Here is a 19,807-nt window from a genome sequence, read left to right as displayed (position 1 = left end):
GGCTGCTGCTCCCACATTTTGGAACTCCTTCCCTAGAGAAGTTAGACTGGCTCCCTCCTTATTGTTCTTCTGCTGGCAGGTTCCAACCTGCTTTGCTGAACTTCAGCTTTGCTGAACTAACTGCTTTGAATGAGGGGGCTAGTGCCGTGCTGTTTTTGTTGCGATTGTCTGCACATTTTCAATAGATCTTATATAGATTTAGTTTTAATTCTGATGTTCAATTGATTGTTTAATCCCCGGCGCACATGTTTTTAGCTGTTATTTTATCTGTAAACTGCTTTGAGCCGCTGTTAGCGTAAAGACAGCGCATAAAACAACAACAACTCGCACTCACAATACACGCTTGCGGGGGCGTCCTTCTGCACACTTTTAGTACTTTGTCGATATACACCGTGGCAGAACACAGCAAGATACAACAGGCGCTTTTAACTTGCCGATGTTCTAGCCTCTGCCCCGCCCCCCGCTTTATATCCTCAGATCTCTATCATATCTGGAGGACGACACTGTTGGCATAGGTGACACACGATCTTTTCTTTCCCCATTTAAAATGGGCAGTAGGGATGGGCATTGGGGCGCGACAGTTGTTCATAGAGCCTGGTTGCTACGGGACGAGACGAGCCCCCATGCGCGGGTGACAAGAGCTGCAGGTTCAAGAAAGACCCTCCCTCCCTCCCTCCCTCCTTCCTTTCTCTCTTCCCTTCCCACCTTGCCCCCCTGCCCCGCCCCGCCCCGAGAGGGAATAGAGTTACTAGGCAGCTACTGAGTCCTTAGCGACGCCTGTCCCCGCTTCTCCCCCTCCTTTCCCTTCCACCCTCGTTTGGACCAATGGGAAGTGTTGGAAGGATGCGTGTCACAAAGGGCGAGGGCGGGATAGAAGGCTTGTGTGGGAGGGAAGAGCAGGAAGATGTTTCTCCTGGGCATTGGGGAGCAGCAGCCTGGGTATACTGGAGGCTCCCTCCCCTCCAGCCCGACCTCTTCTCTTCCTCAGAGCTAACCTGCAGACAGGTGAGTAGCAGGTCTGGCAGCAGTAGGGCTAAGAAGAAGAAGAAGAAGAAGTCTACTAAGGAGCCACCAGCTTCCCAGGACACACAAACTGCCTGGGCAGGACACTTTGCCTGACTGCTCCCTGGCTGTTGCACACTGAGCAAAGAAGTAGTCGGAAGATGCTTACCTCACTTTAGGTGCAGGGCCAGTTATCCTCCAAGGAAGGATGGCTTTCTTGGAGACAGGGGGTTGCATCTGCCTGTGGGAAATGAGGCAAAGGGATGGAGAAGCTGGTCAGGAGAAGCAGTCAAAAGAATGTATTCTTGAGCCACCCCAAAATTAATAATAATCCACTGCACAGACCACAAAAGAGCCACTTAGTGTCAATAGGTGGTAAGGATGCTGTGAAAAGAGGAGGGCAGAGGTGTGGAAAGAAATGGGAGGGAAAATAGGATATAGACATATGTAATATTAATTGGGAGCAGGGAGTGCTGGAAAACAGCTTTTCATTACCTTTATTGTCAAGTTTAGGTCACGAATAAATGTAGGGGTGTGGGATTTAAGTAACAGAAGGAATATAATTTGCTTAGGTGGGAGGAGGATTTGCTGCCATGTGAACATCTTCACCACTTTCTCCACGTTATTCTGTTTCCAAGACCTGAATATGCGCTGGATGTGACAATGAATAGATCTTAGTGGTTTGCCTGGAATAGAGTAGCAGAGTTCATTTTTTAAAGAAGAATCACACCTCAGCAAAAGCACAATATAAGTGCAGACATTAATTCATTGCACAGTGGGTAGGATTGTGCTCTCATGCTTAGTAATAATAGTTGTAGTTGTAGCAGTATAATTATTGTTATTTAGATGTCTTAAGCCCATTCTGTTCCCAAATACTGTAATAAAATAATAATGTAAAAAATAAAAGACAAACTCTTTATCAGTGTAAGAACACATCCTCAGTCCGTGCCCAGTGGAAGAAAAATGCATGTTGGAGAAAGAGAAGTAATATTAATGAACTAGATAAAGGGCAGCAGATAACACAGAACAGGTACAACAGGAAAATTACAGTGGATGAAATGTATTGGGAGAGTCTCCAATTTTCATCATTTCTGACCATTGGTCATGTTGGCTGAGGCTGATGCGTGTTGGAGTCCAGCAACAACTGAAGGGCCACAGGTTCCACATTCCCAGTTTAAAGGATGGAGTTAGCTTATTAGCAGGTGGTATGAGAGGGCTATTGCAGAGGGAACTGTGTGGTGGAAAGCCCTCAAGTAAACGTGAGAAAAATGCAAAGGGGCCACAACTGCACAATAAGTTTTGTGAAGCAGTAAGGAGCCAGCACAGAATGGAATGTGATAAGAGTTCTCATAAAGAACTCATCCACTATGAGTACATTAGAACCATTTGTCCTCTATGGGCTTGGAAGACAACCAAGAAAAAGCTGATGAAGGAAATATTTAGGTTGAAAATGAAGGTGTTTTTAAATAACCATCACCCTGCCTGATGAACTTAGAGAGGCATTGCTATATCCACAATCCACTCTTGTAACCAAAGTGAAGGTTACCTCTGCTGAATGGATTATTCTGTGTTTGTTACTGGATTGTGTATTATGTACGCTGAAGTATTTACATTAGATAGCAATGCATATTAGATTTCCACTAGCATACAATTAGGTAAGTGAAAAGGACAATAGACTGCAAGTCAGCTTGCGGTCACTTGAGCCAATAATCTCTCTGTGTGGTTACATTCTCCAAGGTGAGCTTTGAAGATAACTTCAGAAATGTTATTTATTTTTTTTTCAAAAGACGCTGTCAAAGAGCTCTCCTTGGGTGATCTCTTTTGTTAAGTATATTTGTTGCAAACCAGTGACTTCCATATAATTTCTATTTTATATATATATATATATATATATATATATATATATATATCCCCACCTGGTCAAGATTACAGTTGGCTATGCTATGTTGACTTTCCTTTGCTATGTCATCACCATCAGTCAGGGCCAACATTGCAGAGTTTGATTTATATTTGTGGTGTACATATGATTTATATGTATATAAATAGTGGGTTTCCCCTGCTAGATATATAGGCAGACTACTCAGAAAGAGCCCCTGTATTGGGATTTGCTTGCAAACGTCTCACTTCTTGGATTGTGAAAACAACTGCACATGCACTTTGACACAATGGGCCAGTGCAACTGGCTGTTAACTGGAAGGTTACTCTTCTCTTCTCTTCTCCTCTATTATGATTCTAGGACATGGATTGTGCAAAGTAGATGTGGGAGAGAGAATCCATTTTGTACCAATTAGTCCTTGGAATTAGCCCAAAATACAGCAAACTATGTGTGGACATCCTTAAGAACAAGGTCCATCTCCTTCAGCATTCTGAATTGAGAAGCAGCTCTGGCTCCAGTTGCTGCACCTCAGCATTCCAGGGTGGGAAATAAAGAAAATCCCACATGCCTGAAACCTCCCCATCTCCCCTTACATATACTGCTGTCAGGATGCTGTCAGCAGCTCCCAGCTGGTTGCCCAGGAAAGTATAAAGACAAGGGAAAGTTTCTTACAGTCCTTTTTTATTTCAATCTTTACAGAGAGAGGCTATAGAACCCAGCCTCTTGGATAATGGTGTCGGCATGAGTGAATCCCCACCTACCACCTCTCCCATTTCCTCATTCATCATCCTCATCATCTCCTGTATGGGTACTGCTAAGTGCCCTCTGTCTTTGAGCTCTCTGCTCTCCTACTTTTAAGGCTCTCCGGGTTCTGGAAGATGGAGGGTCTGGAATGCTTTCTAATGACAACGTGTCAGCCAGGTGTTGCTCTGGCTCTCCCATGATTTCCCAACTTCCCCTCTCATCTGCCTCTGAGCTGCAACCTCCCTCAAGCCCCTGTTGTAAATCTATAATGTCTTCCTCTTCCTCCTCCCTGAAAGGGTCAGGATGGGGAGGCGGTCTCCACCATTCCTTCTCTGCCTAGTCCCTGACAACTGCACTCTCTTATCCCACCCCATTGCCCACAATTCCCTCATCTGCAATACTTACGTTTTGTCATTGCTGCATCTATTGTCATTGCCATTGATGCAGTGAGATAACTAGGTAAGAAAGTGACTCATTCAATAACACCTTGTGAACTTCATAGCTGAATGGGGATTTGAACCTGGGTTTCCCACAAACAAGTCTAATAACATGCTACAGTGGGGTCTGTTAGATGGCAGGTGTAAACCCCACTAATGAGACTAGTAGAATAGGCTTGTTAATTCAGTGTCCAAAAGCAAAAGAGGTGCTCTCTCTCTCTCTCTCTCTCTCTCTCTCTCTCTCTCTCTCTCTCTCCAGATTAACCCATTCATTTTCTATGAATTTGCATTAAAATTGGGTTCATCATGGGACTGACCACCTTCTTGCCAAGAGAGCTGCAATGGAACTGGACCAGAGGTGTGTTTGTCCTCTTTGGAGAAGTTGTTTGTATGAAATGTACCACTTTCTGTTATACCAAGCAAAATGCTGCTATAGTTGGGTGCATAGTGATAAGAAAAGCAATATATGGGGGTCATGGTTGCTTAGACACTCATAGACATGAACCCTCTCTAGACTACCTGCACAAGTGTTCATTAAATGTGTTTTCTTTTTCTAGCTCTTCTTTGATATAGGAAACTTGATTGGATAGACATTTTCAATCATGGAGCTTGTAGGCTCTACCTTGACGGCAACATATGCCCATCCAAGACCAACGCCCTCAAATTTTCTGCCGGCCATCAGCACCATGGCATCGAGCTATAAGAACAGATTCCCTCACTATGCCCTGACCCACAGCTTGAGCCTTCCTTGGAGACCTAGTGCCTATTACAAAGTCGCTGCTATCACTCCAACTTTGGCCCCCTTCTCCAAGAGTTCTCAAGGGCTCACGCCATGCAACATGCTCCCCTATGTTTCCAACAGAACAGCACTCTTCACTAGGTACACTCCCGAAGACTGGTATAGAGCTAACCTAACAAATTTCAAGGAATCGGAGGCATCACGGCACAATGCCGAGAGGTTGAGGGTGGACACTTCCCGGATGATTCAAGACAAGGACCAGCAGATAAGGAAAACCCAAACAGAATCAACAAGAAATCTAGGAGAACGAGTCAATGACATCATATTTTGGAAATCAGAGCTCAACCACGAGACTGATGGAATGATTGGGGAGACAAATGCTCTTTCAGATATGAAGAAACGACTTGAAAGAGCCATATTAGAAACAGAAGGGCAACTCCAGGTAAACAGGCAGATGGTGATGATTATTATATTTATACCCCACCCATCTGGCTGGGTTGCAGTAATACGCGGGTGGCGCTGTGGGTTAAACCACAGAGCCTAGGGCTTGCCGATCAGAAGGTCAGCGGTTCAAATCCCTGTGACGGGGTGAGCTCCCGTTGCTCGGTCCCTGCTCCTGCCAACCTAGCAGTTTGAAAGCATGTCAAAGTGCAAGTAGATAAATAGGTACCACTCCAGCGGGAAGGTAAACAGCGTTTCCATGTGCTGCTGTGGTTTGCCAGAAGCGGCTTAGTCATGCTGGCCACATGACCTGGAAGCTGTATGCCTGCTCCCTCGGCCAGTAAAGCGAGATGAGCGCCGCAACCCCAGAGTCATCCGTGACTGAACCTAATGGTCAGGGGTCCCTTTACCTTTACCTTCAGACTACTAGGGGCCATGCAAACACAGCCATGCAAAACTCTGCTTAGGGTTCACCTGAACCCATTTGAGGTTATTAGGCAACGATCCAAATCATCAATATATGCTATCTCTTTTGGCAAATGAGCACACCAGAGCTGTGTTAGGCTTAGGAAGCCTGCCTTTCAAACACCAGTACTCCTACTGCATCTATGGCTGGGCTTTGGGGCTGAAGTTCAAGCCCTGCATTTCATAGTCATCTGAAGGCAGCCCTGTTTCTGGAAGCTTTTAATGTTTTATGTATTTTTTGTGTTCCTTTATATTTTGTTGGAAGCCGTCCAGAGTGGCTGGGGCAACCTAGTCAGATGGGCAAGGTGTAATAAATAAGTTACTGTTGTTGTTTTATTCCATAATATACTACTTTATACCACTTTATATGTTAAAAATAAATAAAGATAACTTTCACCATTTTTCCCTGTAATGTCAAACAGGTAGCCCAGGAATGTCTGCTTCACCGAGAGAAGAGGATGGGCATTGACCTTGTTCATGATGATGTGGAAAAACAACTAATGACAGTGAGTTGCTCGTTCAGTACATAACATGAAATTTGTAGTTTTTAACTGTGGGCTAGTGGTATGTTGTATAGTAAGTAGCTTTCAACATATATGCAAGTGTTTGTTTATAGCAGGGTTGGGAAGCCTTTGTTCTGTGAGATGTCGTTGGACCTCCAGTTCCATCAGCTCCGGCCACCATGGCTAGTGGTCACATATGATGAGAGTTGTGGTCCAGCAGCATCTCTAGAGAACTGCAGGTTCCCCACGCCTGGTTTGTACCCTGACCTTTAAAACAGGGGAGTTCTTGGAGTCTTAAATGTGGTCTGCACAAGGCCAGATTTAGGTTTGATGAGGCCCTAAGCTATTGAAGGTAATGGTGCCCTTTATATGTCCAGCTGTCCTTTGTCAACAATAAATTGTCACTGTTTTTTTGTGTTGAATATATGCTATATGGTAATTTATGGACCTAATAGGTATCCAAAGCCATTTTATTTGTTTTTTATCTTATATTTTGGAAATGTACATCCAGTTTTTTTCTTTAATTTTTTGGGGGGCCCCCAAGAGAGTGGGGCCCTAAGCTATAGCTTCTTTAGCTTATACGTAAATCCGGGACTGGGTCTGCACGGTGCTGTCCTTGTCATCTCTTTCTGCAGCTGTAAACAATACTGTGGCAGAGAGGAGGAGCATTTCAGTGTACTTCATGTAAGTGCTTGTCTTCAGGGTCAGGAGCAGGTACAGAATAAAAAAGCCAGGAATATCCACATCAAGCCTTTGCTGGCTACGCAGAGGTAACTTCAAACTGATACACATTGACCTCAGCCATTGAAAGTTGAGAAGTGGGGGCATATGAGAAATAAGTGTAACATCCTATTACAAGGGATAAATGCACAGCGAGTATATTGCTATAGTGCTGCATGTTGAAATATATTTTTAGTAGAAAGGCAACTAGTCTGGAAATGGAGGACAGCAAAGTACTGCCTTGGCAGTCCACCATCTGAATCAGTTCAGCAGCAGCCTGCCTGTGATTTATTTTTGTTCTTCCAGTAGTTCCTGGACAGTATTTAGGAACCTCGCTGGAGCCATATCAGGCAGGAAGTTTCCCAAGAACAATTTTGTATTTATCAGTGCTAACCTGGATGTGCCTCCCAGCCTTGCTTTCCATGGTACATCCTGCCTCTTTGTCTTCCTGTATTTGCGCTGCCTTGTCTCCAGTGTTTGCTTCTTCATCCACCACCACTAGTGTTCCTTGCCACATGAACTGTCTGCTTATCTTGCATTTTCTTCCTCATATGTGAAGACTGTGACATCTTTCCCCTGTGATTTGTCCTATAATTACTGATTCCCCTCAAACATACATGCATACAGTGCTAGCCCTGCTGAAGAGCACTGAGCTCAGATTCTGGATCAGGAACTTCTCAATGTAGCTCAGCTCTGGCCCACCCCTGCTGACTATTGAGGTGCTTCAGGTCTTCTGCATGGTGTTCGCTTCATCACAACATTTCCCGGCAAGAAAGGTAATTGGGCAATGCAGAGTCCCTTCTCACAATGTTATTTTAAAATCCTGCGTCACCTCCCATGATCATCGATGGAAGATTTCACACTGACGTCAATAACAGCAGCACCAGCCCATTCCAATGTCCATTTCCAAGCCATCAATGTTCCTGCCACTCTGTCCAGAGCACGAATTTTGTTCCCTTAGAAATAGCACCGGCCAAGCCCTACTGTCATTTGTTCCAAGGTGCTTATTAGCTCATGAAAGCAAGCAACCTACAGCACAGCTGGATGCCACAAGCTATCTGGAGGATGCTGTCATCCAAAGGAAATAAGGAGTTTCCAATAGGGAGCGCCACATGGAAAAATCCAGTCCTTGGGAGCTGCCTGTTTCTTCATTTGCCAGAGCCAAGGCATGTGGGTATCAGGAGAGCTTCAGACATTAAATGTGTTTCTGGAAACCAAAGTCAAGCAAAATTGACTCTGGTTTGCTGAGAATGTATCACAGACAATTAGACAAATTCATAGACAATAAGGCTGCCAAAGGCTACTAACCATGATGATGGTTCTACTCCCAATGTTGCAAGCAGTATGCTTCTAAATACCAGGTGCTAGAAATCACAGAAGGGGAGAGTACTGCTCCACTCAGGTCCTGCTTGCAGGTTTCCTGGGAGCATCTGGTTGACTGCTGTAAAAATAGGATGCTGGACTAGATGGACCAATAGCCTGATCCTACATAAGGACTGTTCTTATGTTCTTAAGTGGATAGAAAAGGAAGAAGCATGTGTGCAAGGTTCTCTACCCTGTACTAACCACCACTGCTCAGGACAGATCTATAGGCTAGTTTGCTCATTCACCTTTTGTAACAAACCCTGGATTGGTTAAAGTTTGGATTTCTTTGCACAGTCAAGAAATTGGCCATGCCCAATGAATTAAAAATGAGAAGCAGAATCACTTTCACCACTCCTGTTTTGGGGACCAAGCCTTCTGTATGAACAGATAGCAAATGGCCCATCTGTCTTGTCACATTAGCGTTAAAATTACTAGCCTTAATTTATATGTTGAATTTCTGGCAAGCTTCTCAAAGCAACTTACAACATGTATGCTTAGAGATATAATATATCATGAAATGCAATTATTATACAATGTAAAGGGTGAAAAGAAATTAAACATGGCAAGAGTTAAAATTAGAAAGCTCTAGTCAGTTATTATAAGGGACGCGGGTGGTATTGTGGTCTAACCTTGGGCTTGCCGATCAAAAGGTCAGCAGTTCAAATCCCCATGACTAGCAGTTCGAAAGCATGCCAAAAAGTGCAAGTAGATAAATAGGTACCACTCCGGGGGGAAGGTAAACGGTGTTTCCGTGCGCTGCTCTGGTTTCGCCAGAAGCGGCTTAGTCATGCTGGCCACATGACCCGGAAAAACTGCGGAGCAGACAAACGCCAGCTCCCTTGGCCTGTAAAGCGAGATGAGCGCCGCAACCCCAGAGTTGTTCACAACTGGACTTAACTGTCAGGGGTCCCTTTACCTTTACCTAGTCAGTTATTGCAAATATCAAGCGGGGAACGGCTCTCCACTCCAAAAGAATACTTCTGATGACTCAAGTTATTCTGAGCGTGCAGTGGTCTTAAGAAGGCCTTGTATTGCCAGTCTGCAAATTGAGGCTTTTGCGGAAGGGAATTCGAAAATATGAATCCCTGCAGTGCCCACCTACCAATCTGACCCAACAAATAGAAAGGACTTTTCGTTGGTCCTTTCCAAACAATCTTAAAAGAGAGGACACTTACTCTTTTACAGGAACAGGGATAGCCAATGTGATGCCCTGCAGATGTTGCTGGACTTCAGCTCCCAGTTGCTCAGCCAGTATGTCCAATGGTCAGTGATGATACAGTTTTGTATTCCAGCAACACCTGGAGGGCGCAACATTGATTACTCCCGTGCTAATAGAATTGCAAACTACTAACCATCTTGTATTGCATTTTCTTCCGATGCTTGAGGAGGCCATAAAGGAGTGGATTTTAAAACTGTAATTCACATTATCCTTCATTAATCAAGGGAAATATTGACAGGATTTTTTGCTATTGTAACTTGATCAGGAGGTTGACGTCATCCTATCATGCCAAGAGAGAATGAGAAGATACCTGGGTAAGACAGCGGCCCAACTTGCGTAAGGAAAATTTTAATCTCCACCTTTCTCAAAAGATCTTTAAAAACAAATTTTGATGCAAGCACCTCATCCATTTTCCCTGTAGTGCAACTTGAGGGGGAGAAAAGTCTCCAATATGCTTCTTGGCCTTTTCATTCAACAAGACCAGAAAGAAACCAAATGTCTAGGAGAGTTACAAAATTGCCTTCTAAACATACATACTAAAAGGCAGATGTGCAAGATTAAAGATGGCCCTGGAAGTTAGGATTTTACCTAGGGGGATAATGGAAATTCCCTATGGGAGAACAGCTTGCCAAATCCAGTGTGCATGCCACCTTATAGGAACAGGGAACTAAAAGAATGTGAAACTATGGTTTACAAAGTTGGCTTGGTTCCAACCATAGTGAAGATTAACCACAGTTTTAGGGTTCAGACATAACACTTAACTGTTTAATGGAAGCAGAAGCTTTTCATCTCTTCCATGTAGCTGTGCCAGAGGGGAAGGGAGGATGCACAAACTCAGGGCTCACGGGCTTGTACTCATCACACTAAGCTTAGTTTTGCATGACATCTGAATCCAGCCAGTCAGAAGGGATAGATATAGCAGAGAGAAAGGCAAGGGAAATCAGGACAATAAATAATCTCCAACAGCCCAAAGAGCCACCCCATAGCAGTGCACAGATTTGATCCAGATGTCTCTCCACATATACTGAACTTGTTAAGTTTTACAAGAGACATCTGCCTCTCGTTGCTAAAGTGAACTGCTTTTCAACATTCCCAATTATGGTTACTGTTGAAAAAAATGAAGTGTAAAAATACAGATTTTTTAAAATATTCATATCCTGCTCCTAGGTGGGACTCCCAGTGGTCTCCCTTCCATATTACTGAAGCTTATTTTAGTTCAATATAAAGCAGCTGATATTCTCCTTCATCAGGCCCACATTTTAAAAAATGATATAGATACCATAAAATTGGTCAACAAGTTTTAACTATCTCCTGTATCTATCCTACAAAGTACAACATTTTCTAATTCAAAAATTCATGTTCTGGAGTGTTGGATTAGTGGTTTTCACAACAAACACATATTATGCAGACACCACACACACTTATGCTGAAAAGCTGATTAGGCCAGGGTTGCTAGATGTGCGTACACAGTGGGTACATGTGTGTGTGTATGCACGTCACATGTGTGCTTGTGCTTGCTGCAGCATTTGCAATTTCATCTGTGCCAAATATCCACCCACATGCAACTTTGGTATGAAACTGGCACTTCAGTGGAATTGAAATGTTTGGCTTTATGATGATGTAAAACGGGGGGAGAGGGGAGCCTCGGGTCTATGAGGGTGAATGCAGACCTCCAAGCCTCTCTATCTTGCCTTCTGGAGTCCCCCCCCAGTCCCCCCCCACTCCTCAGCCGCCCACCCCTACTGACCGACTTTTGCACCCACCTGGAGCACTTCTTCCTGGCTTGTATGTATCCTTGCTCTCTGATAATGCTTCCCTGGATGGAGGACAGATAAGGCCGAGTGTAAAGATACCAGCCTACTGCACAAAGCTAACATTTACACTCATTGCTCTGTCAACCTTTGGCCCCACCCACCCATGGGCATGTGGCCCCCCGAAGGGAAAGTGTTCCTCAGTCTCAAGAAAGTTCCACACCCTTGCCATAAAACCACTTGAAAGTGAGCAATGTGCTTCTTTGGCTCAGCCCTAGTAATAATGTATGGAATCGTCTTAAGTTCTTCTGCCTGAATGGTCAGTGTCTGACCATTCAGACACTGCATGAGATGTTAACTTCTTTGCAGAAGATTTACTGTCTATAGAGAAACCATATCTATGTTCCAAGTGCAAAATGTGCTGTCTCTATAGGAGATGAATGCATGGTGTAAGGCCAGGATTATAACCTCTGGCTTGTGCCCTAGTACACATGTTGATGATGTATGCAGTCAGATCTGCCAATACAATACTGGTGTTATTTATCATAGGAATGCCATAAACACGAAGTAAAGATTTAAAACTGAACATCTTACCATTGTCATGAAGGGGAAATAGAAGGTTGAGAAGGTGGTCTTGGGGTGTGTGTGTGTGTGTGGCTATTTATGTTGTAACTACTCAGCTTCTTTTCCCTTGAGCATCTTTTGACCCATTTTATTACAGAGCCAATAGAGCAGCCCAGCATGAACTGGAGAAAGACCTGAGTGACAAGCAAGCAGCTCAACGAATCGATGACAAGTGCCACCATCTCAGGAACACATCTGATGGCATTTCCTTTTATCGAGGCGTCGAGCGAGTTGATGCCACGTAAGTATCACCTGGAGCTTGGCGTACAAGCACCAGAGCTAGCTGCAGAAGGCATGCCAACAGAAACAAGAATTGTGCTACAGCTGACATTGGGCGATGTCAGGTTTCCTCTGATGCCTCATCCATGAAGACCATCACCTGATACAGATGATAACATGTGTGTGTTTGAGCCCCAAACTAGTTTGGGAGCATAGAACTGTAGAGTTGGAAGGGACCCTGAGGATCATCTGGTTCAACCCAGGAATATGCAGCTGTCCCTTACAGGGATTGAACCTGCAACCTTGGTGTTAACAGCAATCATGCTCTAGCCATCTGAGCTCTCCTAAGCAATCCATCTGTTATGCACTCTATTTCTAAAGATCAGGCTGTAAGTGCAGTTGCGTATGGCACAATCCAAGCACAAGAGGGGAGGTATCAGTAGGCTTGGGATAGCCCCAGGTTTGCAGAAGGGTGGGATGGAAGCTAAGGTGAGAGGTGAAGAAAACTTCAAGCAGCCCAATAAAAACTGAGCCTGCTCAGTAGCCACAGAATGCTGGCTGGCTGTTGTGGGTGTGGAGACAAAAAGTGGGTGGGAGGGGAAATGGAATGGAGACACAAATGCAACGTTAGTGTTTCTGGCTGCTGCTGCTGCTGCTTCTTCTTCTTCTTCTTCTTCTTCTTCTTCTTCTTCTTCTTCTTCTTCTTCTTCTTCTTCTTCTTCTTCTTCATTTAAACCCCCTTCCCTCCCTATTTCCCATCCCGAATTCCACAAGTAATCTAAAAAGATGCTCCAGAATTAGCATCCAGAAAATCTACTTAAAAGCAGTTACACTTGTTTAAGAAACAAAAGTCCAACTAGTACTCATGGAAATGTTAAAACATGCAATATAATTGCAAATGTAGCTGGTATTCCTTCTGTATCCTCCAGGCTTTATTATTTCAGGAAGTCCCATGCAAACGATGTGTACAAACTCTATTGTTTGTCTCTTTTTGTGCTTTCCCAGGATTTCTGTGCCAGAATCCTGGGCCAAGTTTACTGATGATAACATTATGCGCTCCCAGAGCGAGCGGGCTGCCTCCGGCAAACTCAGGGATGATATTGAAACGCTGCTCGTGACGACTGCCAATGAGATGTGGAACCAATTCAACAAAGTGAATGTCGCCTTTACCAACCGCATCTCTGAAACGGCTGATGCCAAAAACAAGATCCAGGCCCATCTGGCTAAGGTGGGATTCATTTCCAAACTTTCAGTTTGGGGTTAACTGCCTTCCCCTGCCTGCTTGCATGAATTGTCTGGAGCTAAGCCAATGTTAGGGACGCTGTGGGTTAAACCACAGAGCCTAGGACTTGCCGATCAGAAGGTTGGCGGTTCGAATCCCCGCGACAGGGTGAGCTCCTGTTGCTCGGTCCCTGCTCCTGCCAACCTAGCAGTTTGAAAGCACATCAAAGTGCAAGTAGACAAATAGGGACCGCTCCGGCGGGAAGGTAAACGGCATTTCCATGTGCTGCTCTGGTTTGCCAGAAGTGGCTTAGTCATGCTGGCCACTTGACCCAGAAGCTGTATACCAGCTCCCTCGGCCTATAGAGCGAGATGAGCACGCAACCCCAGAGTCGGTCACGACTGGACCTAATGGTCAGGGGTCCCTTTACCTTTAAGCCAATGTTGTGCCCCCCAGATGTGGCTGGACTACAGCTCAAGGCATCCAAAACTGTCGGCTAGGCTGGTTGGGGTTGGTGGGAGTCCAAATCCGACACCAGGACTGCACGTGATTGGCTACTGTTGCTCTTCCTTGTGCCTGCTCTCAGCTTGTGGCACACACCACAGCCTTCTCCAACCTTCTGCAGATCTGCTACAAATCCTTGATTCTATGTGCCCAGCACTGAAAGCACAATAACTTGCGTAGGAATTGCATGGTGCCTTCACAAGGCATCCCCCACACCTGTGCAACAGTGTATACACACAGCAGCTAGGGCTGCAGTTGCGTAGCCCTGAACAATAAGCTATCATTGTACTGAGCAATTTTGGGTAGGGACTAAGAAGACTAAATCCAGCCTTTCCTGCACTCCTCCTCCAAAACATCAATGTGATTCCTGCTTATTTTACAAGGCACGTTTCAAATGGATTTATGTTTTGTGTCCTATTTTATGGATCAAGGCAGCATTTGAGTGTGGCGTTGTCGTTAGAGTGTAGAATTGGGAAGATCTGGGTTAAAATCCCAACTCAGCCATAAAACTCAATGGGTGCTGTTTAGTCATTCCCTAGTTGTCAGACTAAACTATCTCACAGGGTTGTTCGGGGGGGGGGGATTGTTGTCTGGTGAGGGGGGGATATGTGCTGCTTGGTTAAAGGTAGACTTACCTGGGAGCAAGTACCATTAAACTCAGTGGGGCTTAGACATGCACAGGATTGCATTTTTTATTTCTTGAATTTCACTATAAAAAACAACATTTTCTGGAACAGAAAGGAGTACTGTCCAGTCTGTTGAGGAGGTCTGTAATCTTCTGGTTCTCTGTCTTAGCAGGGGTACCCTAATGGTACATTCTTATAGTTAAATTATGGATCTTGCTCCCACAATAAATAGGGACGACCACCAACTTAAATGGCTTTGAAAGGGCCTTGGACAAATTGCGGGAGGATAAGGCTATCAATGGCTCCACTGGTGGATGCAGTATCCAAGCAGGAGAGGACTCTTATGCTCGTGGGCTTCCCACATGCATGTTTTTGGCTACTGTAAGAACAGGATGCTGGACTAGATGGGCCATTGGCCTGATCCAGATGGACTTTGACAGCTACATGCTGAAAATATATTTAAAGGGAGACAGCAACACTTGGTGAAGGTCCTCCCTTTTTCCCCTGAGTGAGCAAAGTGAGATAATGAATTGATGTGGCTTTTCTACAGTAATTAGATTGTTTAATCTCAGAAACATAGAGCTGGAAAGAGTCCATAGAGAGTTCATGCCTTGAAGAGGGACTCCTCCCCCACAACATGGGGGTTGTGGGAGAGTGGAAGAAGAAGGAAAAAAAACCCATATATTTTTAAACCTCCAGTGTTGAAGAATCCATAGTCTCTCCAGGCAACTTTTTCCATAGTAAATCTGTTATTGCAATTAAAAAGTTCTTCTTGAATGTTCAACATAAATCTTCTCTTTCATCCTTTCCTGAGAAGCAAAATATTTGTTTTTTCTTGTTCCCCAGTCTTCTTTTCTGGTCAGCTAAACATGCCATATTCTTTCACTCTGTCCTCAAAAGAACTCATCTCCAAGTTATGGGCATAGCCAGGATTTTTGTTAGTGGGTGCAGAACCTCAGATTTGTATTGAGGACAACAGATTGGGGCAGACTGTTCTATGCTGTATCTTTCTTGAGATGAGTATCCTCATTATTCTTGGGGATCCACTGCTTTTAGAGAGTTATTCAAGGGGCTTTCAGATGGAAGACCATTGAGTCAATGAGTCACTGCACTAAGTCTGGGGAACTCTGTTGAGTCAACATACCAGCTTCTGGATGGATTCAGGTTTTATTATACAAGTGCAATAATAATAAAACATGCAGTGGGGGAAATCTCTATTAATGTACATTCTGTATTTAAGACAGGAAAACATTTTTTGTTGGGTTTTCAACCCCCTTATTCCTCCAACTTGCAGACTCTACAAGAAATCTTTGAGACAGAGATGACTATAGAAGCACTTCGTAAGGCCATCAAGGACAAAGGGTGTTCCTTGAAGGTTGCCCAAACACGTCTGGATGAGCGCTTGCGTAGACCCAACATAGAACTCTGCCGGGACTCTGCCCAATTACGGTAAGCAAAGGCAGCCATCTTGCTTCCTTGTGGGGAAGGCAGGAATGTGATGCTGTTTGATGAGTCTCATAAATTGCTACAGCCTTCCATGCACTTTGAAAATTGGAACATAGGAATCAGCCACATACTACAGTACAGGCAAATTGTTCATCTTACCCAGTACTGTATCTTCTGGCAGACAGTGGCACTCCAAGAGATCTTTCCCATCACTTCATCCTTTTAACTGCAGGCACCAGAGACTAAACTTGTGGCATACTGCATGCAGAACATGAGCTCTGCCACTGAGCTGCAGTCCCTCCCTTGAGTAACCAGCCCTACCAGCTCTCCTTTGATGTCTACAGTCTTTTACACCTAGAGGCATCAAGGGTCCAGCCACACATGTGGATGAAGCGCATTCATAAATCATCTGCAGATGAATTAGCTCCCTGGGCTTATGGTAATAGTGCAATGACCTTCCACAAGGCCTTTGTACCTTCTCAGGAAACTTGTTGGAATGGTTTCCTCCTTCCTCTGCTGGAAACAATGCACTGAAACAAATTCTCCATCTGCTCTGGTGTGGTCTTGGGCTGTTATGACTGTCCCCTGCCATGCAATGTTGAAAGTGTCGTCAGTGCTCACCAATATCATCAGGAACTTCAATCACACATCTCTTTGCATGAGATGGGTCCTATTGCTAAGAATTAAAATGCTAGATTGTTTTGAGTTTGTTTTCTGGAAATAATGAATCCTCTTGGACAGATGATGAAGGAGTATATTTACTCACATCTGTGAAAGCCAGCATATTTTCCTGCAGAAGTCCAGTTTGGTCCTGCCCCAAACAAGATGTAATGCACGTAATTCCATGCAGTGTTACCCCAACAACCCTTGCTTTAAACAGTAAATGCTGCTTCTGGGGAGAGACATGATTGGACTGGATCAATGCTAAGAGACTGAGAGGGGTGCTTAGGTTTTTCCAAACCAGTGATTTTGCAGCTTTTCTTTTTGTTATATGCACTTGTATGTCACCTCTAAATTAACCCTTATATCTCCACTTGCCATTAATTCAACCAGCAAAGACAACTAGTCCTCTAAACTTAATTGTCTATTTCAGGCATAGGCAAACTTGGCCCTCCAGATGTTTGGGGACTACAACTCCCATGACCCCTAGCTAACAGGACCAGTGGCCAGGGATGATGGGACTTGTAGTCCCAAAACATCTGGAGGGCCGAGTTTGCCTATGCCTGATCTATTTCATCACATTTCTCTCTCTCTCTCTCTCTCTCTCTCTCTCTCTCTCTCTCTCTCTCTCTCTGTGTGTGTGTGCGCGCACACACACACACACACACACCAGGAAGATATTAATCGGACCCAAACTCTGCAATTGATGTAGGGAGACACATAGAGTTAGATCCTGTCTAAGGCTGCAATTCCACCTTCTTCCCCCTATTTTGATGGCTAAGTGATGGTGGTTAGGATGCAGTGCAGTTATCCCTCTACCAGCTGGATAAAAGCACAGCTCCAAATGGAACAACACTGCTGGAGCTGATGCAGCAAAAAGAGGGGGGGATGCCCCACCTTAACATTTCTGCACTTCCCTAACCCTTCCTAGAGTTGCTATTCTAGTTGCAAAGATTTATGTTAACTTCCTTAGTTGATTTAAGTGAGGCATGTGAGCATCTAACTTATTCTGGATCTAACCCAGAGCCAGAAGATGCAAGCGCATATTCAGGTTATCCTGACTTTCTGACTGGTTAGGGATTGTGAATGAATTCTAGATCAGCTGGTTCCATCTTATATAGCAGTAACAAAGAACGACTGTTTCTTCTTGCACATTTCCTCTGACCTCCTTGGACCGGCCACAGCTGGAGACAGGAAACAGGGCTAAATGGATTGTTCGTCTAAACCAACATTGGTATTCTAAGGTTCACTAACTGGAAACAAATGGGCCTCACCTTAGAATGCCCCCCTTGGCACACTGAGTGCTTTTATTTACCTTTCATTTATTCACCACTCTTTAATTTGTGAATTCTGCTGGGTTTTGCCTACTCACATTAGTTGTCAGAGGAATGTGAACCCCATAAAAAAAACACACTGACAAACCAGAATGCCAAAATGAGAACAGGAAACCACAGCTTTCCATTCTTTCTTTTTTTTCTCTTTCCCCCCTAAGTGGTACAGCCTGTCGCATGGACTTATTCCGTAATTCACTCTAAAGTTTTGTCTTGCTCATTTCATGGGGGAAAGGACTATTTACTACTTTGCTAAAAAGTACTGTGCTTGCTCCCTAATGGAAAGAGAGCCTGCTGAGCACTATTCTGAGCAAGGAGATCACAACTATTTTATTTTGTATTGAATGCCACCAAGAAGCAGGCGGAAGATTCACTAGCCAACCCCTCCAAGGGTTGTTGAATTACAGCTCCCATCATCCCTGACCACTGGCCATGCCAACTGGGGATTTGGAGTTCAAAAACATCTGGAGGGTACCAGTGTGGCTAGAAACATGGAAGGAGGACTCCCTAGAAAAATGGAAAGCGGAGAAATTGCTAACATTCTTTCTTATGTTCCATGCAGCCTTGTGAACGAAGTGTATGAAATTGATGACACCATCCAGGACCTTCAGCAGAGGCTAAGAGATGCAGAAGATACGCTCCAGGCACTGGTTCACACCAAAGCCAATCTAGAACATGACCTGGCTGTCAAAGCAAATACGCTCTTCATTGACCAGGAGAAATGCATGGGGATGAGGAAGACCTTCCCCAACACACTGAGGCTGGTGGGATATACATAGGCTGGAGCTAACCCTCAAGACATTGCGTGGGGGGATGGGAAATTACTAAAGAAGTATGTCTAGGGGAGGTTTGCTCTGTTGCACTTTTATGAAATTTTGAGGTGTTTATTTTTGAAGATATGACTATATTTTCATTTATTAAAGCATGCTCTGCACATGAATTTAGCTATCTTCTATTTGATGTGTCTTCCCTGTTTTTTATACTGATATTCTCTCCTTTATGGGATCTGCATGCACACAATGTTTATTGTGGGCAGCCTATGTCATGCAGTTCAATCCAATGCATGTTTTTACTTGGAAGTAAGTCCCAATGAGTTCAGTGAAGCTTACTCCTAAGTAAGTGAGCATAGGATTGTGTCTAATGCCCTGATCGAATACAAAGAAAAGTGTGTGCAGAAGGGCAACTGTGTGCCTTTTTCCTTGAGTTGAGAGCTTGATCCTGAAGCTAGTCTGTTAGTATTCAGGACTGCCAATTGTCTGTTCATGGAGTGGACTGAGGAAGGGAGACTGAATCCAGCCTTATGTGCCCCCTTCCCTCCACCCAAGCAAATGATGGATTCTGAACACTGATTATCTGACTATTTTTTGTGTTTGTGCAGCCCAAGCTCCTGGACCACACAGAGCCAGATCTTATTCTTGTCATCTCAGCCTAAATTTTTAGGCACCTCAAATTGCAACATTCCTTTGTTTTATTTGAATGGGGTGGATGGCACAAAGCTGTCTGAAATTTTTTAGCAATTAGTGTCATTAGGTGCTGATATTCATTTTGTATTTTTAGGTACACGGAACGATAAGCATGAATGATGTGGCATCAAATAAAGAAACTTCCCAATATATACCGTCCTAAGCTATCAGACTTTTATGTCTATGTTTATCTTCATCATTTTCCTCACTCTAAGGAAATTTCTGCATGTTTGGTGTAGTATTGTTATAACACTGTCTGTGCACCACCATACAGCAGAAGCATGTGCTTCAGTGTCTGATGATACCTGGCAGCTCATCAGCACGGGCACCAAGGTAAATTTAGCAAAACATCAGCTTAGTTCCTCATGGAAACATTTTGCACTTACTATGTTGGCATAAACAATGAGGCATCTCAGAAGGGCGCTGAAGATATAACAGACTAGCCTGTCC

The 19,807-nt window shown here is 44.2% G+C and overlaps 1 protein-coding gene across 1 annotated transcript; it reads left to right on the top strand.

Moving 5' to 3' along the window:
• The first annotated feature begins 896 nt into the window (after window positions 1-896).
• TEKT3 (tektin 3) lies at window positions 897-18,838 on the top strand. The gene is made up of 8 exons (XM_053376137.1): window positions 897-1,005; window positions 4,617-5,240; window positions 6,127-6,210; window positions 9,777-9,847; window positions 11,984-12,127; window positions 13,111-13,333; window positions 15,752-15,906; window positions 18,457-18,838. The coding sequence occupies exons 2-8, from the start codon at window positions 4,662-4,664 to the stop codon at window positions 18,671-18,673; spliced, it is 1,473 nt and encodes a 490-aa protein (XP_053232112.1). The 5' UTR covers window positions 897-1,005; window positions 4,617-4,661; the 3' UTR covers window positions 18,674-18,838.
• Window positions 18,839-19,807: the final 969 nt, after the last annotated feature.

This window comes from Podarcis raffonei, chromosome 2 (assembly GCF_027172205.1).
Source record: "Podarcis raffonei isolate rPodRaf1 chromosome 2, rPodRaf1.pri, whole genome shotgun sequence".
In the NCBI taxonomy this organism is placed as follows: Eukaryota; Metazoa; Chordata; class Lepidosauria; order Squamata; family Lacertidae; genus Podarcis; species Podarcis raffonei.
This window is presented reverse-complemented; position numbering and strand designations above follow the sequence as displayed.

Bases quoted from the DNA above. Each gene is read 5' to 3' on its own strand.
- TEKT3 (XM_053376137.1), top strand. From the start codon at position 4,662: ATGGAGCTTGTAGGCTCTACCTTGACGGCAACATATGCCCATCCAAGA. The intron at 9,848-11,983 runs GTAAGGAAAATT...ATTTTATTACAG, and splicing joins AAGACAGCGGCCCAACTTGC to AGCCAATAGAGCAGCCCAGC. The intron at 12,128-13,110 runs GTAAGTATCACC...GTGCTTTCCCAG, and splicing joins GTCGAGCGAGTTGATGCCAC to GATTTCTGTGCCAGAATCCT.